Source organism: Taudactylus pleione, unplaced genomic scaffold (genome assembly GCF_031769625.1).
Source record: "Taudactylus pleione unplaced genomic scaffold, aTauple2 ptg000378l, whole genome shotgun sequence".
NCBI lineage: Eukaryota > Metazoa > Chordata > Amphibia > Anura > Myobatrachidae > Taudactylus > Taudactylus pleione.
The window spans coordinates 1,610,319-1,634,659 of NW_028284779.1; the positions used below are offsets into that span (position 1 = coordinate 1,610,319).

Here is a 24,341-nt window from a genome sequence, read left to right on the forward strand (position 1 = left end):
AGGGAAGCTATATGTATATATGATGCGGGATGTGGGAAGCTATATGTATATATGATGGGGGATGAGGGAAGCTATATGTATGTATGATGCGGGATGTGGGAAGCTATATGTATATATGATGCGGGATGAGGGAAGCTATATGTATTTATGATGCGGGATGCGGGGTGAGGGAAGCTATATGTATATATGATGGGGGATGAGGGAAGCTATATGTATATATGATGCGGGATGAGGGAAGCTATATGTATATATGATGCGGGATGTGGGATGAGGGAAGCTATATGTATATATGATGGGGGATGAGAGTAGCTATATGTATGTATGATGCGGGATGTGGTATGTGGGAAGCTATATGTATATATGATGCGGGATGAGGGAAGCTATATGTATATATGATGCGGGATGTGGGATGAGGGAAGCTATATGTATATATGATGGGGGATGAGAGTAGCTATATGTATATATGATGCGGGATGTGGGATGATGGAAACTATATGTATATATGATGCGGGATGAGAGTAGCTATATGTATGTATGATGCGGGATGAGGGAAGCTATATGTATATATGATGCGGGATGAGGGAAGCTATATGTATATATGATGCGGGATGAGGGAAGCTATATGTATATATGATGCGGGATGAGGGAAGCTATATGTATATATGATGTGGGATGAGGGAAGCTATATGTATATATGATGGGGGATGAGGGAAGCTATATGTATATATGATGCGGGATGAGGGAAGCTATATGTATATATGATGCGGGATGAGGGAAGCTATATGTATATATGATGCGGGATGTGGGAAGCTATATGTATATATGATGCGGGATGAGGGAAGCTATATGTATATATGATGCGGGATGAGGGAAGCTATATGTATGTATGATGGGGGATGAGGGAAGCTATATGTATATATGATGCGGGATGTGGGAAGCTATATGTATATATGATGCGGGATGAGGGAAGCTATATGTATATATGATGCGGGATGTGGGAAGCTATATGTATATATGATGCGGGATGTGGGAAGCTATATGTATATATGATGGGGGATGTGGGAAGCTATATGTATATATGATGCGGGATGTGGGAAGCTATATGTATATATGATGCGGGATGTGGGAAGCTATATGTATATATGATGGGGGATGTGGGAAGCTATATGTATATATGATGGGGGATGTGGGAAGCTATATGTATATATGATGGGGGATGTGGGAAGCTATATGTATATATGATGGGGGATGTGGGAAGCTATATGTATATATGATGCGGGATGTGGGAAGCTATATGTATATATGATGCGGGATGTGGGAAGCTATATGTATATATGATGCGGGATGTGGGAAGCTATATGTATATATGATGCGGGATGAGGGAAGCTATATGTATATATGATGCGGGATGAGGGAAGCTATATGTATATATGATGCGGGATGAGGTAAGCTATATGTATATGTGATGCGGGATGAGGGAAGCTATATGTATATGTGATGCGGGATGTGGGATGAGGGAAGCTATATGTATATATGATGCGGGATGAGGGAAGCTATATGTATATATGATGCGGGATGAGGGAAGCTATATGTATATATGATGCGGGATGAGGGAAGCTATATGTATATATGATGCGGGATGAGGGAAGCTATATGTATGTATGATGCGGGATGAGGGAAGCTATATGTATGTATGATGCGGGATGAGGGAAGCTATATGTATGTATGATGCGGGATGAGGGAAGCTATATGTATGTATGATGCGGGATGTGGGAAGCTATATGTATATATGATGCGGGATGAGGGAAGCTATATGTATATATGATGCGGGATGAGGGAAGCTATATGTATATATGATGCGGGATGAGGGAAGCTATATGTATATATGATGCGGGATGAGGGAAGCTATATGTATGTATGATGGGGGATGAGGGAAGCTATATGTATATATAATGCGGGATGTGGGAAGCTATATGTATGTATGATGCGGGATGAGGGAAGCTATATGTATATATGATGGGGGATGAGGGAAGCTATATGTATATATGATGGGGGATGAGGGAAGCTATATGTATATATGATGGGGGATGTGGGAAGCTATATGTATATATGATGGGGGATGTGGGAAGCTATATGTATATATGATGCGGGATGTGGGAAGCTATATGTATATATGATGCGGGATGTGGGAAGCTATATGTATATATGATGCGGGATGTGGGAAGCTATATGTATATATGATGCGGGATGAGGGAAGCTATATGTATATATGATGCGGGATGAGGGAAGCTATATGTATATATGATGCGGGATGAGGTAAGCTATATGTATATGTGATGCGGGATGAGGGAAGCTATATGTATATGTGATGCGGGATGTGGGATGAGGGAAGCTATATGTATATATGATGCTGGATGAGGGAAGCTATATGTATATATGATGCGGGATGAGGGAAGCTATATGTATATATGATGCGGGATGAGGGAAGCTATATGTATATATGATGCGGGATGAGGGAAGCTATATGTATGTATGATGCGGGATGAGGGAAGCTATATGTATGTATGATGCGGGATGAGGGAAGCTATATGTATGTATGATGCGGGATGAGGGAAGCTATATGTATGTATGATGCGGGATGTGGGAAGCTATATGTATATATGATGCGGGATGAGGGAAGCTATATGTATATATGATGCGGGATGAGGGAAGCTATATGTATATATGATGCGGGATGAGGGAAGCTATATGTATATATGATGCGGGATGAGGGAAGCTATATGTATGTATGATGGGGGATGAGGGAAGCTATATGTATATATAATGCGGGATGTGGGAAGCTATATGTATGTATGATGCGGGATGAGGGAAGCTATATGTATATATGATGGGGGATGAGGGAAGCTATATGTATATATGATGGGGGATGAGGGAAGCTATATGTATATATAATGCGGGATGTGGGAAGCTATATGTATGTATGATGCGGGATGAGGGAAGCTATATGTATATATGATGCGGGATGAGGGAAGCTATATGTATATATGATGCGGGATGAGGGAAGCTATATGTATATATATGATGCGGGATGTGGGAAGCTATATGTATATATGATGCGGGATGAGGGAAGCTATATGTATGTATGATGCGGGATGTGGGAAGCTATATGTATATATGATGCGGGATGTGGGAAGCTATATGTATATATGATGCTGGATGAGGGAAGCTATATGTATATATGATGCGGGATGTGGGAAGCTATATGTATATATGATGCGGGATGAGGGAAGCTATATGTATATATGATGCGGGATGAGGGAAGCTATATGTATATATGATGCGGGATGAGGGAAGCTATATGTATATATGATGCGGGATGAGGGAAGCTATATGTATATATGATGCGGGATGAGGGAAGCTATATGTATATATGATGCGGGATGAGGGAAGCTATATGTATGTATGATGCGGGATGTGGGAAGCTATATGTATGTATGATGCTGGATGAGGGAAGCTATATGTATATATGATGCTGGATGAGGGAAGCTATATGTATATATGATGCGGGATGTGGGAAGCTATATGTATGTATGATGCGGGATGAGGGAAGCTATATGTATATATGATGCGGGATGAGGGAAGCTATATGTATATATGATGCGGGATGAGGGAAGCTATATGTATATATGATGCGGGATGAGGGAAGCTATATGTATGTATGATGCGGGATGAGGGAAGCTATATGTATGTATGATGCGGGATGTGGGAAGCTAAATGTATATATGATGCGGGATGAGGGAAGCTATATGTATATATGATGCGGGATGTGGGAAGCTATATGTATATATGATGCTGGATGAGGGAAGCTATATGTATATATGATGCGGGATGTGGGAAGCTATATGTATATATGATGCGGAATGAGGGAAGCTATATGTATATATGATGCGGGATGAGGGAAGCTATATGTATATATGATGCGGGATGAGGGAAGCTATATGTATATATGATGCGGGATGAGGGAAGCTATATGTATATATATGATGCGGGATGTGGGAAGCTATATGTATGTATGATGCGGGATGTGGGAAGCTATATGTATATATGATGCGGGATGTGGGAAGCTATATGTATATATGATGCTGGATGAGGGAAGCTATATGTATATATGATGCGGGATGAGAGAAGCTATATGTATATATGATGCGGGATGAGGGAAGCTATATGTATATATGATGCGGGATGAGGGAAGCTATATGTATATATGATGCGGGATGAGGGAAGCTATATGTATATATGATGCGGGATGAGGGAAGCTATATGTATATATGATGCGGGATGAGGGAAGCTATATGTATATATGATGCGGGATGAGGGAAGCTATATGTATATATGATGCGGGATGTGGGAAGCTATATGTATATATGATGCGGGATGTGGGAAGCTATATGTATATATGATGCGGGATGTGGGAAGCTATATGTATATATGATGCGGGATGAGGGAAGCTATATGTATGTATGATGTGGGATGAGAGAAGCTATATGTATGTATGATGGGGGATGAGGGAAGCTATATGTATGTATGATGCGGGATGAGGGAAGCTATATGTATGTATGATGCGGGATGAGGGAAGCTATATGTATATATGATGGGGGATGAGAGAAGCTATATGTATATATGATGCGGGATGAGAGAAGCTATATGTATATATGATGCGGGATGTGGGAAGCTATATGTATATATGATGCGGGATGTGGGAAGCTATATGTATATATGATGCGGGATGAGGGAAGCTATATGTATATATGATGCGGGATGAGGGAAACTATATGTATATATGATGCGGGATGAGGGAAGCTGTATGTATATATGATGGGGGATGAGGGAAGCTATATGTATATATGATGCGGGATGAGAGAAGCTATATGTATATATGATGCGGGATGAGGGAAGCTATATATATATATATGATGCGGGATGAGGGAAGCTATATGTATATATGATGCGGGATGTGGGAAGCTATATGTATATATGATGCGGGATGTGGGAAGCTATATGTATATATGATGCGGGATGAGGGAAGCTATATGTATATATAATGCTGGATGTGGGAAGCTATATGTATATATGATGCGGGATGAGGGAAGCTATATGTATATATATGATGCGGGATGAGGGAAGCTATATGTATATATGATGCGGGATGTGGGAAGCTATATGTATATATGATGCGGGATGTGGGAAGCTATATGTATATATGATGCGGGATGCGGGATGAGGGAAGCTATATGTATATATGATGCGGGATGTGGGAAGCTATATGTATATATGATGCGGGATGTGGGAAGCTATATGTATATATGATGCGGGATGAGAGTAGCTATATGTATATATGATGCGGGATGAGGGAAGCTATATGTATATATGATGGGGGATGAGGGAAGCTATATGTATATATGATGCGGGATGAGGGAAGCTATATGTATATATGATGCGGGATGTGGGAAGCTATATGTATATATGATGCGGGATGAGAGAAGCTATATGTATATATGATGCGGGATGAGAGTAGCTATATGTATATATGATGCGGGATGTGGGAAGCTATATGTATATATGATGCGGGATGAGGGAAGCTATATGTATGTATGATGCGGGATGAGGGAAGCTATATGTATATATGATGCGGGATGAGGGAAGCTATATGTATATATGATGCGGGATGAGAGTAGCTATATGTATATATGATGCGGGATGAGGGAAGCTATATGTATATATGATGGGGGATGAGGGAAGCTATATGTATATATGATGCGGGATGAGGGAAGCTATATGTATATATGATGCGGGATGAGGGAAGCTATATGTATATATGATGGGGATGAGGGAAGCTATATGTATATATGATGCGGGATGTGGGAAGCTATATGTATATATGATGCGGGATGAGGGAAGCTATATGTATATATGATGCGGGATGTGGGAAGCTATATGTATATATGATGCGGGATGAGGGAAGCTATATGTATATATGATGCGGGATGAGAGTAGCTATATGTATATATGATGCGGGATGAGGGAAGCTATATGTATGTATGATGCGGGATGTGGGAAGCTATATGTATATATGATGCGGGATGTGGGAAGCTATATGTATGTATGATGCGGGATGTGGGAAGCTATATGTATATATGATGGGGGATGAGGGAAGCTATATGTATATATGATGCGGGATGAGGGAAGCTATATGTATATATGATGCGGGATGTGGGAAGCTATATGTATATATGATGGGGGATGTGGGAAGCTATATGTATATATGATGGGGGATGTGGGAAGCTATATGTATATATATGATGCGGGATGTGGGAAGCATATGTATATATGATGCGGGATGTGGGAAGCTATATGTATATATGATGCGGGATGTGGGAAGCTATATGTATATATGATGGGGGATGAGGGAAGCTATATGTATATATGATGCGGGATGAGAGAAGCTATATGTATATATGATGCGGGATGAGGGAAGCTATATGTATATATGATGCGGGATGAGGGAAGCTATATGTATATATGATGCGGGATGAGAGTAGCTATATGTATATATGATGCGGGATGAGGGAAGCTATATGTATATATGATGCGGGATGAGGGAAGCTATATGTATATATGATGCGGGATGAGGGAAGCTATATGTATATATGATGCGGGATGCGGGAAGCTATATGTATATATGATGCGGGATGAGGGAAGCTATATGTATGTATGATGCGGGATGAGGGAAGCTATATGTATGTATGATGCGGGATGAGAGAAGCTATATGTATATATGATGCGGGATGTGGGAAGCTATATGTATATATGATGCGGGATGTGGGAAGCTATATGTATGTATGTATGATGGGGGATGTGGGAAGCTATATGTATGTATGATGTGGGATGAGGGAAGCTATATGTATGTATGATGCGGGATGAGGGAAGCTATATGTATATATATGATGCGGGATGTGGGAAGCTATATGTATATATGATGCGGGATGTGGGAAGCTATATGTATATATGATGCGGGATGAGAGTAGCTATATGTATATATGATGCGGGATGAGAGTAGCTATATGTATATATGATGCGGGATGAGGGAAGCTATATGTATATATGATGGGGGATGAGGGAAGCTATATGTATATATGATGCAGGATGAGGGAAGCTATATGTATATATGATGCGGGATGTGGGAAGCTATATGTATATATGATGGGGGATGAGGGAAGCTATATGTATATATGATGCAGGATGAGGGAAGCTATATGTATATATGATGCGGGATGTGGGAAGCTATATGTATATATGATGGGGATGAGGGAAGCTATATGTATATATGATGCGGGATGTGGAAAGCTATAGGTATAAATTATTATTATTATCCTTTATTTATATGGCGCCACAAGGGTTCCGCAGCGCTTTACATAGTACATAAACAAATGCGCACACAAAAGACAAGTACATAGACAAATGAGCACACACGAAAAACAGTTATTAACAGGACAAATACACGATTTATACATTGCTGCATAACACTTAAATAAACAGCATGGTGTCAGCAACCAAGGGTTAGGTGCTGTTGTAAATTAAAGTAGGAGTAAGTGAGAGAGAAGCACATGAGGGAAGAGGGCCCTGCTCGTGAGAGCTTACATTCTAAAGGGGAGGGGGCAGACAAACAGGGGTGACACAGATGGGTTTGATTGTGAGGAAGGAACATGGAGTAGTGGGTTAGGATGAGAGCTGGAAAGCTTTGAGGAAGAAAGGGGTCTTGAGAGCCCATTTCAAGGTTAGAAGCCAAGAAGCAAAGTTAACATGGAATTTTGAGTTAAGTCCAGGAGGACAAGGAAAGGCAGCTACTCGAGGAAATTGGAAAAGGCAACTGATATGAGCATTGAATGCAAATAGTGAAGTGGAGAGTTTAGAAGGTAAGAGTTGGTGTGAGTGACCAGACGATAGAAGTACCCCAACACCAAAACTGTGGCAACCTCCAGGCCAGGGTGTGTGAAAGAATGTGAGGCTCTCAAAGGAGATAGCTACAGCAGAAGTGGTGTCAGATGGGTAAGTCCAGGATTTGGTGATGGCTAGCAGATTGAAGGAGTTGAATATGAAGCAGTAATGGACAGGGACCAGTAGATTATAGACAGGACTGGCATTCCAGAGGAGACAGGAGAGAGGGACAGAGTTGGGAGGAGAGAGAAGGAGATTGTTAGGGTTGCTGTAGCGTGGGTTTGAGATTGATTTAGAGCAGGGGGATAAGGAGTGTGGGTACGTGGTGGGCTTCTGAGTGAGGAAGGGTGACAGCAGGTGGTGGGCAAGGTGGAGGTTTAGTGTGGTGTGGGTTGAGAAGAAGAGGTGTAACTTGGAGAAAAGGTAGGGTGCAGGACTTATGAGTTATGGGAGATGCGGTGGAGAGTACTAGATGGGATGAATGGAGATAGAGGAGAGGAGGGAGGAAGAGGAGAAAGTGGAGGAGACTATGGAGGGAGAAAAGAAATGGGAACTGGTGGTAGAGCAAAGTATTATGTAGCTTCTGAGTGAGGAGGGGAGTAGAAGAAAAGAGAGACATTGCGTAGATGAGGGATTGGGGAGGAAGAAAACAGAAGTAGTAGTGATGCGAGTGAGATATAGGAACAGTACAGTTAAAATGTCTAAAAATTAGATAAAAGGAAGAACAGTGTTAGTAGATGTAAAGGCACAACTACAAGAGTATATAATAAACAAAATGAGTTTAAAGGTGTTAAAGTTGCAGGACTTTAAATTAGGGGTGTGCACCGGCCACTTTTCGTGTTTTGTGTTTTGGTTTTGGATCTGGATCTTTCTTCGTGTTTTGGATCTGGATTGGTTTTGCCAAAACCACCCTTCCGTGTTTTGGGTTCTGGGTTTTGTGTTTTGGATCTGTATTTTTTTGAAAAAAGCATAAAAACAGCTAAAATCACAGAATTTGTAGGTTTTTCTGCTCCTATGCTATTATTAACCTCAATAACCTTAATTTCCACTCATTTCCAGTCTATTCTGAACACCTCACACCTCACAATAGTGTTTTTATGTCCAAAAGGTTGCACCGAGGTAGCTGGATGACTATGCTAAGCGACACGAGTGGGCGGCACAAACACATGACCCATCTAGGCGTGATACTGCAGTGGCAGACAGGATGGCATTTTTAAAAACTAGGCCCCAAACTGTACATAATGCAAAGAAAAAAAAGAGGTGCAAGATGGAATTGTCCTTGGGCCCTCCCACCCACCCTTATGTTGTATAAACAGGACATGCACACTTTAACAAACCAATCATTTCAGCGCCAGGGTCTGCCACACAACTGTGGCTGAAATGATTGGTTCGTTTGGGCCCCCACAAAACAAGCTGGCAATTAATGTGTCCCTGCACAAACTGGCTCTACGGAGGCAAGATGTCATCCTCATCCTCCTCATCCACCGATTCCTCACCCTCTTCAGTGTGTACTTCCTCATCCTCACAAAGTATTAACTTGTCCCCACTTAAATCCACCACCACAGGTCCCTCTGTACGTTCTGGAGGCTGGTCTCCCTGGAAGAGCTGATAATTCATTTTGATGAACATCATCTTCTCCACATTCTGTGGAAGCAACCTCCTACGCCTTTCGCTGACAAGGTTCCCGGCTGCACTAAACACTCTTTCGGAGTACACACTGGAGGGGGGGCAACTCAGGTAAAATAGAGCCAGTTTGTACAGGGGCCTCCAAATTGCCTCTTTTTCCTGCCAGTACAGGTATGGACTGTCTGACATGCCTACTTGGATGCTGTCACCGATGTAATCCTCCACCATTCTGTCAATGGTGACAGTATCATATGCAGTGACAGTAGACATGTCAGAAATTGTTGCCAGGTCCTTCAGTCCGGACCAGATATCCAAACTTGGTCCTGCCTGCCCTGCATCACCGCCAGCGGGTTGCTTAGGATAACTAAGTTTTTTCCTGGCAGCCCCAGTTGCGGGAGAAAATGAAGAAGGAGCTGTTGACGTGTCACGTTCCGCTTCAGCTGACAGTGTGTTCACCAGCAGGTCTTTGCACCTCTGCAGGCTTGTGTCGGCCGGAAAGAGAGACACCACATAGGCTTTAAACCTAGGATCGAGCACGGTGGCCAAAATGTAGTGGTCTGATTTCAACAGATTGACCACCCTGGAATCCTGGCAAAGCGAATGAAGGGCTTCATCCACAAGTCCCACATGCCGAGCGGAATTGCTCCGTCTTAGCTCCTCCTTCACTTTCTCCAGCTGCTTCTGCAAAAGCCTGATGAGGGGAATGACCTGACTCAAGCTGGCAGTGTCTGAACTGACTTCACGTGTGGCAAGTTCGAAGGCTGGAGAACCTTGCACAACACGGAAATCATTCTCCACTGCTCTTGAGTCAGGTGCATACCCCCTCCTTTGCCTATGTCATAGGTGGATGTATAGGCTTGAATGGCCTTTTGCTGCTCCTCCATCCTCTGAAGCATACAGAGGGTTGAGTTCCACCGCGTCACAACCTCTTGCTTCAGGTGATGGCGGGGCAGGTTCAAGAGTGTTTGCTGGCGCTCCAGTCTTCGGCACGCAGTCGCTGAATGGCGAAAGTGGCCTGAAATTTTTCGGGCCACCCAAAGCGTCTCCTGCACGCCCCTGTCGCTTTTCAGAAAATTCTGCACCACCAAGTTTATTGTGTGAGCAAAACATGGGACGTGCTGGAATTTGCCCAGATGTAATGCCCGCACAATATTGGTGGCGTTGTCAGATATCACAAATCCCCAGGAGAGTCTAAGTGGGGTAAGCCACTGGGCGATGATTTCCCTCAGTTTCTCTAAGAGGTTGTCGGCGGTGTGCCTCTTACTGAAACCGGTGATACACAGCGTAGCCTGCCTTGGAATGAGCTGGCGTTTCTGAGATGCTGCGACTGGTGACGCTGCTGCTGTTGCTGCGTAAGGTGATACATCTACCCAGTGGGCTGTCACAGTCATATAGTCCTTAGTCTGCCCTGTTCCACTTGTCCACATGTCCGTGGTTAAGTGGACATTGGGTACAACGGCATTTTTCAGGACACTGAGGACCCTTTTTCTGACGTTTCTGTACAGTCTCGGTATCGCCTGCCTAGTGAACTGGAATCTAGACGGGATTTGGAACCGGGGACACACTACCTCCAGCAATTGTCTAAATCCCACTGCACTAATGGCGGACACCGGATGCACGTCTAACACCAACATAGCAGTCAAGGCCTCAGTTATACGTTTTGCTTCAGGATGACTGCTGTCGTACTTCATCCTCCTCGCTAAGGACTGTTGGAGGGTCAGTTGTTTAGTAAAAGTAGTGGTGTTCCTACTTCCTCTCTGGGATGATGAACGACTCCCAGCAGCAGCAACAGCAGCAGCGGCAGCAGGAGGCGTAGCAATGCAGGATCCTCCGGAGGAATCCCGGATAGGAGAGTAAGTCATGCCAGTGACATGGCCTGCAGGACTACTTCCGATCCTGACTAAGGAGGAAATTGACGAGGAGGGAGTTGACGGTGTGGTTTGCAGGCGCTTGGATACAACAGGACAACAGGATTTAGGTGTCCCTGGACTGCTTACGGTCTTAGCCAAAGTTTCTGAACTTGACAGTAACTTATTATGAACGCGCTGCAGGTGCCGTATAAGGGAGGATGTTCCTAGGTGGTTAACGTCCCTACCCCTACTTATTCCACCTTTACATAAGGTACATATGGCAAGACAGTTGTTGTCCGGATTTGGATAGAAATATTGCCAGACCAAAGAGGTGGAATGTTTGGTCTTCTGCCCAGGCATGACCGTGATGGGCTTTTTCATCCCACGGACAACAACTGTCTCCCCCGGAGCCTGATTTAAACAAACCACATCACCATCAGAATCCTCCTCGCTAACTTCCTCCTCAGCGCCAGCTACACCATTATCCTCATCCTGTTGTACTTCAACAGTGACATCTTCAATTTGCATATCAGCAAGTGGACTGTGGGTGCTCCTTTCAGCACTTGCAGGGGGCGTGCAAATGGTGGAAAGAGCCACCTCTTCCCGTCCAGTGCTGGGAAGGTCAGGCATCGCAACCACCACCACACTTGGACTCTCCTTGGGGATTTGTGATATCTTCTTAGAAAGCACAGTTCTTCGCTGTGTTTTTGCCAGCTTAACTCTTTTGATTTTTTTAGTGGGAGGAGGGCTTCCATCGTCATGTGAAGCTGAACCACTAGTCATGAACATACTAGGGATCGACCTTAGCCGTTCCTTGCCACTCCGGGTCGTAAATGGCATATTGGAAAGTTTACGTTTCTCTTCAGATGATTTAAATGTTTTTTTCAAGGTCATTTTCCTGAACTTTGTCATTTGGGATTGTATGTGCCCTCTATTATGACATTGGGCATCGGCCTTGGCAGACGACGTTGATGGCATGTTATCGTCTATGTCATGACTAGTGGCAGCAGCTTCAGCACTAGGAGGAAGTGGTTCTTGATCTTTCTCTATTTTATTTTTATCGGAGAAAGTTTGGTCCTCCATTTATGTTATATCGATTTGATATATACGTGCGGCTAAACACAGAAAATATTTTTTTATTTTTGCTGGAGAGTAGTGCACTTTGTGGGTTACACCAGCCTTTAAGAAATGAGCCAGCCGGCTCTTTACTTATGGGACACAGGCGCACGCTTGGCGCTGCTCCTTTGTTGATGCACGTGCGGCTACTGCGCACACAATTCACAAACACAGAAAATAATTTTTTTTTTGGTTTGGACTGGAGTGTACTTTGGGGGTTACAGCACCCTTTAATGGTCAAGCCAGCCGTCCCTTTACTTATGACACAGGCGCACGTTTGGCACTACTTTGTTGATGCACGTGCGGCTACTGCGCACACAATTCACAAACACAGAAAATATTTTTTTTTTTGGTTTGGACTGGAGTGTACTTTGGGGGTTACAGCACCCTTTAACGGTCAAGCCAGCCGGCCCTTTACTTATGACACAGGCACACGCTTGGCACTACTTTGTTGATGCACGTGCGGCTACTGCGCACACAATTCACAAACACAGAAAATATATATTTTTTTGGTCTGGACTGGAGTGTACTTTGGGGGTTACAGCACCCTTTAACGGTCAAGCCAGCCGGACCTTTACTTATGACACAGGCGCACGCTTGGGACTACTTTGTTGATGCACGTGCGGCTACTGCGCACACAATTCACAAACACAGAAAATATTTTTTTTTTGGTTTGGACTGGAGTGTACTTTGGGGGTTACAGCACCCTTTAACGGTCAAGCCAGCCGGCCCTTTACTTATGACACAGGCGCACGCTTGGCACTACTTTGTTGATGCACGTGCGGCTACTGCGCACACAATTCACAAACACAGAAAATATATATTTTTTTGGTTTGGACTGGAGTGTACTTTGGGGGTTACAGCACCCTTTAATGGTCAAGCCAGCCGGCCCTTTACTTATGACACAGGCGCACGCTTGGCACTACTTTGTTGATGCACGTGCGGCTACTGCGCACACAATTCACAAACACAGAAAATAATTTTTTTTTTGGTTTGGACTGGAGTGTACTTTGGGGGTTACAGCACCCTTTAACTGTCAAGCCAGCCGGCCCTTTACTTATGACACAGGCGCACGCTTGGCACTACTTTGTTGATGCACATGCGGCTACTGCGCACACAATTCACAAACACAGAAAATATTTTTTTTTTTGGTTTGGACTGGAGTGTACTTTGGGGGTTACAGCACCCTTTAACGGTCAAGCCAGCCGGCCCTTTACTTATGACACAGGCACACGCTTGGCACTACTTTGTTGATGCACGTGCGGCTACTGCGCACACAATTCACAAACACAGAAAATATATATTTTTTGGTCTGGACTGGAGTGTACTTTGGGGGTTACAGCACCCTTTAATGGTCAAGCCAGCCGGACCTTTACTTATGACACAGGCGCACGCTTGGGACTACTTTGTTGATGCACGTGCGGCTACTGCGCACACAATTCACAAACACAGAAAATATTTTTTTTTTTGGTTTGGACTGGAGTGTACTTTGGGGGTTACAGCACCCTTTAACGGTCAAGCCAGCCGGCCCTTTACTTATGACACAGGCGCACGCTTGGCACTACTTTGTTGATGCACGTGCGGCTACTGCGCACACAATTCACAAACACAGAAAATATATTTTTTTTTGGTTTGGACTGGAGTGTACTTTGGGGGTTACAGCACCCTTTAATGGTCAAGCCAGCCGGCCCTTTACTTATGACACAGGCGCACGCTTGGCACTACTTTGTTGATGCACGTGCGGCTACTGCACACACAATTCACAAACACAGAAAATAATTTTTTTTTTGGTTTGGACTGGAGTGTACTTTGGGGGTTACAGCACCCTTTAACTGTCAAGCCAGCCGGCCCTTTACTTATGACACAGGCGCACGCTTGGCACTACTTTGTTGATGCACGTGCGGCTACTGCGCACACAATTCACAAACATAGAAAATAATTTTTTTTTTGGTTTGGACTGGAGTGTACTTTGGGGGTTACAGCACCCTTTAACAGTCAAGCCAGCCGGACCTTTACTTATGACACAGGCGCACGCTTGGCACTACTTTGTTTATGCACGTGTGGCTACTGCGCACACAATTCACAAACACAGAAAATATATATTTTTTTGGTTTGGACTGGAATGTACTTTGGGGGTTACCGCACCCTTTAATGGTCAAGCCAGCCGGACCTTTACTTATGACACAGGCGCACGCTTGGCACTACTTTGTTGATGCACGGGCGGCTACTGCGCACACAATTCCCAAACACAGAAAATAATTTTTTTTTTGGTTTGTACTGGAGTGTACTTTGGGGGTTACAGCACCCTTTAACGGTCAAGCCAGCCGGCCCTTTACTTATGACACAGGCGCACGCTTGGCACTACTTTGTTGATGCACGTGCGGCTACTGCGCACACAATTCACAAACACAGAAAATAATTTTTTTTTTGGTTTGGACTGGAGTGTACTTTGGGGGTTACAGCACCCTTTAACGGTCAAGCCAGCCGGCCCTTTACTTATGACACAGGCGCACGCTTGGCACTACTTTGTTGATGCACGTGCGGCTACTGCGCACACAATTCACAAACACAGAAAATATTTTTTTTTTGGTTTGGACTGGAGTGTACTTTGGGGGTTACAGCACCCTTTAACGGTCAAGCCAGCCGTCCCTTTACTTATGACACAGGCGCACGCTTGGCACTACTTTGTTGATGCACCTGCGGCTACTGCGCACACAATTCACAAACACAGAAAATGAATATTTTTTTGGTTTGGACTGGAGTGTACTTTGGGGGTTACAGCACCCTTTAACGGTCAAGCCAGCCGGCCCTTTACTTATGACACAGGCGCACGCTTGGCACTACTTTGTTGATGCACGTGCGGCTACTGCGCACACAATTCACAAACACAGAAAATATATATTTTTTTGGTTTGGACTGGAGTGTACTTTGGGGGTTACAGCACCCTTTAACGGTCAAGCCAGCCGGACCTTTACTTATGACACAGGCGCACGCTTGGCACTACTTTGTTGATGCACGTGCGGCTACTGCGCACACAATTCACAAACACAGAAAATATATATTTTTTTGGTTTGTACTGGAGTGTACTTTGGGGGTTACAGCACCCTTTAACGGTCAAGCCAGCCGGCCCTTTACTTATGACACAGGCGCACGCTTGGCACTACTTTGTTGATGCACGTGCGGCTACTGCGCACACAATTCACAAACACAGAAAATATATTATTTTTTAGCACTTGGGGGGAGCACCCCTGATGGACAGAGCACCCCCTGGACAACACTACATCACCCCTTTAGGACTGGGACACTGCACAGGACTTTGGAGTGGACACAGCCCCTAAGGAGAACTGACTGCACAACACAGTCCAGCCAGCCCCTATGGACTTTGAAGTAGTGGACACAGCCCCTATTAACAACAGCAGCACAGCACAACACAGCCAGCCCCTATGGACTTTGAAGTAGTGGACAACAGCAGCACTACACTACACTACACTACACAGCCCAGCCAGCCCTAACTCCCACCCTCCCTCTTCACTGTCCACAGCCGAGTGAGAAAATGGTGCCGACGCGGGTACCTTATATAGGATCCAAAACCCGCGAGACTCGGAAGGCGGGATGATGACGTTTTGCCTCGATTTCAGATCCGAGTCAGGCGGGAAAAGTCGAGCCTGACTCAGATCGGACTCGGATCGGGGGGGCTCGGGGGGGGTCCGGATTTCAGAAATCCGAACCCGCTCACCCCTACTTTAAATTAAGGATAAAGATGAGTAGGTGTTTTAAAATGGTAGATACTACAGTGGTGTAGAGATAAATTGGCAGTGGTACAGGAATAATAAACAGTGTAGGGTCAAAAAACATACATTAAAAAATTAAAATGCTGCAATCCACTTGGTAGTTACTTGCAATGCTGAAGCAGGCTGTTGGCATAAGGTGTGTTCAGGTTATAATGAAAGCTGGTGGCTGAGTTGCAGGGTATCCAGAAGCTCATCAGATCCTTATCAAGTTGTATAGAGTTCTTTTTTAAATGTTGTCCTTCTGTCTTCCTCCTGTTTAACGCTTTAAATTATGCTGTGCATATAATACCACTTAGCAAAAAAACACTTTGAAATAAAAACCTACTGTATGCAGCCTTAAACAGGCCTGCAGCCTGAAACCTACTGAGTATATAGTGAAGCATACACGGGTAGTCACTGATTACACCCCTACCCCCAATAACCTCACCCACACCAGATACAAGTCATAAAATTCTAATACAAACAAACACACCCTAAACAGCATCCCATGTATCTAGAAGTTAAAAAAATAGTTAAATTGCAAGACCTTAAGTCACTCTGGTATATGATGCGGGATGTGGGAAGCTATATGCATATATTATGGGGGAAGCTATATGTATATATGATGCAGGATGAGGGATGCTATATGTTTGATGCAGGATGAGTACACAGACTGAGGACATGGAAGGGACTACCTTGGAGCAGCACATTGAGTGGACGGATATGGAAGACATATTTACCATCACTGAGGAGGAAGAAGATTTTCTGAAGCAGCATAATCTCACCCCGTCCACTCTGCAGCAGCTGAAAGAGGAGGCTCTAAGCACAGTGAGTAGATCTAACCTTCCTTCAGCTCCCTGATCATCAGACATCATCTTGTATGGGGCCACCAAGAGATTGGATGGGCCCCATTACTAGGTTGGGGGAGGGTCAAGTGTAAGAATGCCCCCCTTTCGGTGAGCTCCACTACTGGGTGGTGGTGCACATATTAATTTTCATTTATCCCCCATCACCCGGGCTTGTCATTGGTCTCTACAGCCCTGCATACAGCTCATAAACAACAGCATGTGTGGATGAAGTGTGTACTTATGTCCAACAATAGCAGAGAGAGAGAGAGAGAGAGAGAGAGAGAGAGAGAGAGGAAACGCTGCGTGACAATATTATTAGTAAATGTTTAAGTCACATTACCCTATTTGTACACAATATAATAATATACTGGAGTTATATACACAAGGAAGCATATTACCTGGACATTTATCAATAAATGCAAAAATCATCTGTAAATAGAAAATATACTAACACCAAGGGGTCAAGTGAATTAGACGCAACTTAGTCACGTCATGAGTAAGTACGTCTATATGCTGTACGTTCAGTAACGCCATAATAATAGGGCTGCATGCAAAAATCCATAAGTCTGGGGAAAGATTGGTCTGCATGGGGGGCGATTTGCGGGGAAAACAAATATTTGTATTTCAACGGGAAGCTTCTGTCCGCCAGTAGTCCAAATGAAAATGTCAGTGAAGTAATGAGAATAAATAGCCACAACTTGATATATAATATAGCCGCTGCACTAACGTTGAGGTCATTATGTGATCAGCCAATCAGAAGGACTTCTCGTAGTCATCACCATTTATGTACTTTATTGCCACAGCCCTCCAGCACCTGCAAGAGATACTGTATGCCACCTAAATGGCCTCCTGTGTCCACGCTGTTCCACGTCTTCAGGCATAAAGGGACACAAATCAACAGTACAATGAGTCTCTAATTATGTATTTTCAAGGATTATCAGCATTTTAATTACACTTTTCCAAGACAACTTATAGTTTTATCAATTTTGCTGACTCCCGTCATTTGCTGCGTCACGCGCCTCATTCAGATCACCCACCACCCCATCAGTTATTGGCCAAGTTTGGGTCCTTTTTTTCTTTTTTTAAATCAATCTATGAAACATTTTGCTTCAACAAACATACACTGAGATGACTCAGAAAAGTGACTCCACCAACCAGTGGTGTCACCTGGGGGGTGCGGGCCACTCCCGGGAGTCATCTAGCCATGACGGGAGCCGGGCGCTGCACTATAGCATTACGTGCAGCACTCTGCTCAGGGGCGTTTCTAGAGAGGAGGGGGCCCATGTGCAGTCTCTGACACGGGCCCCCTCCTCTCCGCCCGGCAGCGCACTGAGCTGTGCACGGCCAGCGCCAGAGTTATAGACTCTGGGCACTAGAGTGTGCCCAGAGTCTATAATGAATGCACAGGTCACCATGAAAATGCCCGCCACGGGCATTTTCCCTGTACTGCGCATGCGCAAATGACGGGAGAATGGCCGCTGCGGCCATTTTCCCGTCACTTTATAGCGCCGGACCCCAGCGCTGACGTGGGACTCTGGAGAGGTAAGTAATATAATGGGTGCAGGGTGTGCTGTGCGGGGCCCGTGTTCCCCGCACACCCTGCACCCATTATAGATACGCCCCTGACTCTGCTCCTGACACAGTGAGGGAGCCGCCACTACAGTGAAAATACCATGGTCCCCGGGGGCAGTCCGCTCCTCTGGGACCCCCCGGAGAGACTAAAACGCCCTTAGAGATGGACATCGGAACCCCGCACCGGGTGTCACCCAGTGGAGGCACGCCACTGCCACCAACCAGTCTCAGGTTATGCTTCACCTTATTGCCAAACTATGGCACTGGGCTCCAGCACTTGTATGAATGGACATAAGAGCCCCAGGGCTGTATGCACTGCCCATTATTACAGGATAACATGCAAAGTGGCAGCTGCATCTTATACACCCTCATAGCAGTATTTAGTTCTTGTTTGCAGAACAATGTATGGAGATGGCGGAATACGTCTTGTCTTTAGAAGATTGGAGCTATTGTAACATTTTACATTAATGATATTATTTTCCCCCATGTTTATTACAGAGGGAAGGCATGGCGATGTTCATAGGCTTCCTCCAGGGCACTCTGGGATTTCACCTTCTACACTTCTGGATGGACTGTGAAGAGTTTAAGGAGAAGTCTATAGACCTTGAATTCGATCACAGCCCGGAGGATGCCAGACACCAGTGTGTTCACCTGTTCAGGTATAACGAGAGGAGTGATGAGTGCTTACATTTCAGTGGTAGTAATAACCTGATGCTTATAGTTGGTAAATAAATAGTTATAGATATTAAATATATTATAATTGCACAGAGTGCTTTACAGTGAGGCTGATCATAAACGCAGCTTCATTAGCAAATCCACATTTTCTGGCCTGGAAACCATTGAGCACTCTACCAGGGCACTCAGCGTAACATGGGAGTGAATGGAAAATGCTGTCACACAGTAATGTTTCCAGGTTTACATGGCAGGTAAGTAGATTTTTCTCTGCATATTAAACTTGGTATTAGGTATGACTCTGCATATTAAACTTGGTATTAGGTATGGCTCTGCATATTAAACTTGGTATTAGGTATGACTCTGCATATTAAACTTGGTAGTATTAGGTATGGCTTTGCATATTAAACTTGGTATATTAGGTATGGCTCTGCATATTAAACTTGGTATTAGGTATGACTCTACATATTAAACTTGGTATTAGGTATGACTCTGCATATTAAACTTGGTATTAGGTATGGCTCTGCATATTAAACTTGGTATTAGGTATGGCTCTGCATATTAAACTTGGTATTAGGTATGGCTCTGCATATTAAACTTGGTATTAGGTATGACTCTGCATATTAAACTTGGTATTAGGTATGGCTCTGCATATTAAACTTGATATTAGGTATGGCTCTGCATATTAAACTTGGTATTAGGTATGGCTCGGCATATTAAACTTGGTATTAGGTATGGCTCTGCATATTAAACTTGGTATTAGGTATGACTCTGCATATTAAACTTGGTATTAGGTATGGCTCTGCATATTAAACTTGGTATTAGGTATGGCTCTGCATATTAAACTTGGTATTAGGTATGACTCTGCATATTAAACTTGGTATTAGGTATGGCTCTGCATATTAAACTTGGTATTAGGTATGACTCTGCATATTAAACTTGGTATTAGGCATGGCTCTGCATATTAAACTTGGTATTAGGTATGGCTCTGCATATTAAACTTGGTATTAGGTATGGGTCTGCATTTTAAACTTTACATCAGATAAGGCTCTGCACACTGAACTTGCCATATTAAACTCCTATTTCAGTACAATTCAACACACAGGTCATTTTTGCATGTAATTCAATTCTGTCTGTCTTTTAAAAGGAGCATACAGAGCAAGTACCAGTTGTACCTGAGTCCACAGTGTCAGGTAAGTGGGATTGTTTAATTTCTCCTCCAGGTTAGGAAGTAGGAAGTAAAGAGTTTTATGTAATAGAAACAGGAAGTGACATCACTTTTAATCTACAGTCCATATATGACTCTTGTAGACCTGCCCTACATAACTGGGCATCATGAGCAGGGTGTGACGAGTGTAATCTTGCCATCATCCCCACACTCTTTTGTCTGTGAGAATCACAGGCTCTTTTGAGTTTGAGGACTCCCAGATATTCAGGACCATCGCTAGCCTTCCAGGACCGAGGAGGTGTATGATACAATATTTACAGCTCTCGTAAAGCTTTTCATTTGGCATCAGTAGTATCATATGTAAGTGTAAGCGATTAGGTGGCACAGTGGTACAGTAATTAGCATGGTTGCACTTTGTGTGGAGTTTATATGTTCTCCTCATATACGTGTGGGTTAGCTACAGGTGCTCCTGTTTCCTCCCACAGTCTAACAACATACTGATATGTTGATGTAGTGTGCGGTGGTGGAATAAGAATTTAATGTGATATGTTAGTGCTACAGTGTATGAAGGCTAATAATTAAATAATAAGGAATAGGAGGCTGGAATGCTCACAGTGAGCATAGACCGGATGGTTTGGCTAGAGGTTGGTGGTAAAGAAAATTGGCCTTATAGAGTTTGGTTAAAGATTGATGGAGAGATAAAGCAGAGAAGATGGAACAGTTAAAGGATGCAAAGTTGGAGAATAGCCTGATGATGTGCAGTAGCGCGTTTCGTAGAAGAGGTGCAGCACAGGAGAAGTCTTGGAGATGTGCTGAGAGGAGGAGAGAACTTGTGAGGACATGCCCAGCATGCTGGAATGTATTTAGGCTAGAGTAGAGCTCCCATCTGCCACTATTCTCCCAGGTCACGATACTTCTTTCTCATCATTTAAACTCCTAATAAATCCGAATTAATTTAACATGTACAAATAGGTTCCTAGGACTTTTTCACCTGTGATTGGGACTTAAAAGGAAGTATGGTGTAAATTTCAGACCACATGGGTATATCGTTTTTGGGAAACCTTACTTAAAGACCAGATCCGCCATCTAACAATAATGCCAAACAGGACATCAAAGAAACTTAGCAATACTGTGCTAAATGATCTGTCAAAGTAACTTTCACTGGCTCAAACTGTTTTTTTTCCGGGAGAGGCTTCTCCCATTGTGAGAGTCCAAATCAGGGTTGACTGGCACATAGGGGTATAGAGGCAATCACCTGCGGGCCCCACTGCCTGAGGGCCCCAGCCACTCTGCTAATCAGGTTCCAGACTGTGCACTCGCATTATATATTGTTACTCTATTAGAGGGTCAGTTACCTGATAGAGCAGGAACATGGATGCACATGGGGGCTTGGTTTGTTTCTCCAAAAACCACAACAAGATTCATCCTCCTGCCAAATCGAATGTAGCAGTTGGGTTACCAGATGTAAGTTATTCTTGTGTGAATATAAAATTTAAAGATAATGTAGTTGTAAAAAAAAAAAAAAAGATATCCCAGTAGTAATAACTTTGCCAACTGAACTTTTTTGTTATTACAATGGCATGTATTTGGCCTTTACTACACTTAATGCAGTTCTCATTGGGCTATAGACACTGGGTGGTGTGTAAGGGGGTCCCATATCACATGTACAGTGCATTAATATGGTATATATAACTAGGATCACCATCATGTTCTTTATGATACATTATACTGCATTCCCAGGACCTTGGTGTATTCACTATAGTGCCTAATCTGGTAGATTATACTGCATGAACTATCAGTATTTATTATATATATTTATAAAGACCAAGACTCTGTGGGGGCTGGCCACACCCCTTAAGCATGGGCCCCACCCATTGCCTTCTTCCATTGGGCCCTTCATGCTCCAGTCCAACACTGGTACAAATAGAAGACTTAGGAGCAGATGAAGAGTTAAACTCATGTCAATTTGCAGAGTGTATTGTGTGTGTTTTGGGACTTAGGGCCTGATTCAGAGCCGGACGCAATTAGCGCTCGCTCGTTCAGAAAAAGGGGGTGGCTATTCAAATGAACCGTTCGCTGTTTGCGGTCTGTTCACGCCTCCATGTCTGAACGAGCGAACAAGACTTGCGGACGTTTATTTGAAAAATACGCCCCCTGGCCACTCGCATCATACGTCATGTCCGCTATTTATTAGATTAATCGAGTACATCGATCAGCGTATGAACTGCTCACTATTCTTGTGGTTGGTTTTTCCTACCACTATATTGCGTTTGCGAGTAGTTTTGACTATAAAACAACCAGGTGACGTGGTCAATGACGCTGCTGTTTTAATTATGCACACCCATAAAACGCCCATTTTGACCTTTAAGCACGCCTGCATTCTTAATTCCACTCCCCATTTTCAAGCACCTTCCCGTTACCACCCACATACGCCTCATCCTGTCACTGAAAGTAGCAGGCATTCGCTATATAGCGAACAAACATTTTTCGGCCGCACTGACTGGTTCGCGCATGCGTATTATAAACCGTACGCATGCGCAGAAGTGCGAACATCACTCAGAACGAGCGTACTGCTGCTTACGAGCGGCTCTGAATCAGGCCCTTAGCATCCCTCCGCTCCCGTGAAGAATAGATCAGAGATATCAAACCACATTATAGCACCTGATTACTATGTATCTCTGATGTACAGGAGCAGATACGTTTGTGTCAGCAGAACTGGGGCCCATCATATCACGCCCTGCGGAGATCACAATACGACGCGCTAAGGCGCTTACGCTCCTACTGGTTTCCGAGATTTCTCATTCACCAGCAGCGGCGTCAGCTTCTCAGGTATATATGTTTATATGTATTTATGTTTTTACAAAGAGAAGCGATGGATCACGGCTTTATCACAATGTAAGCTTGACCCGCAGATGGGACTCCAGGCACATAGGGGCTTATTCTGCATCAAACATAAAGTGGCTGTGTGTGCGTGCTGCCGCGGAATCCTGATTTACTACCTTATGCTAATGTAATGTAATTTACCATAGGGCTAATGTAAGGATCAGTGGGGCTTCAAGCGGGAAGCTGCCCCGCCCACTGTTTTATCATCTACAGCCGCAACTGTCATCATAGTATCGGCACGTGCACCTGCCCCATGCTGGGTGCTAGAGGTCCATCTAAAACAGGCTTTGCCGTACACGTGACTCAGAAGAGCTCGGAATACTAGCTACGCGCCCAGGTTCCCCATTTATTACTTCTTTGCTTCGTGTTATTCATGAAAACATTTATTGGCTGATTTTGTGTCACACAGATCTCTGGGCCTGATTCAGAGCCGCTCGCAAAAAGCAAGCGCTCGCTCTGAATCAGGGCGGCCGCTTTGTTTTAAAAAACCTGGTCTCCTGGCCGCTTGTTAAGCTGTGGGTGATGACCATCGGGCTTGCGACGAGACACTTGTGGTAGGGTCTTGTCTTCCGCATGCCCCAGTGAGCTTCCAGCTCTAATAGAGCCGGAATCTCACTACTGACATCACTCGTGATGTCAGTAGGGCCGCCCACAAACGGCAGGCGTTCCTTCAGGAACACCTCCATTTGTCCAGCCACCCCCCCACCCCGCCTACAAAACGGGGCGATTTGTCGATCAACATCGACAGCCGCCCCGTTTGTAGCGAGCCCCGGAGTGAGAGAATTTCTCTCTCGCTACGGGGCTTGCGCCCATGCATTGCGCATGCCGTGCATGTGCAATG

At 44.3% G+C, this 24,341-nt stretch overlaps 1 protein-coding gene across 1 annotated transcript in view; it reads left to right on the forward strand.

The window, feature by feature from the left end:
• The window catches only part of LOC148507924 (uncharacterized), a 111,105-nt gene that overhangs the window by 50,713 nt on the left and 36,051 nt on the right, over positions 1 to 24,341 (forward strand). The window contains exons 7-10 of the mRNA XM_088445344.1: positions 17,017 to 17,185; positions 19,276 to 19,436; positions 20,597 to 20,642; positions 23,307 to 23,446. Of these exons, the coding sequence (XP_088301470.1) occupies positions 17,017 to 17,185; positions 19,276 to 19,436; positions 20,597 to 20,642; positions 23,307 to 23,446 (516 nt within the window). The remainder of the gene's footprint in view (positions 1 to 17,016; positions 17,186 to 19,275; positions 19,437 to 20,596; positions 20,643 to 23,306; positions 23,447 to 24,341) is intronic.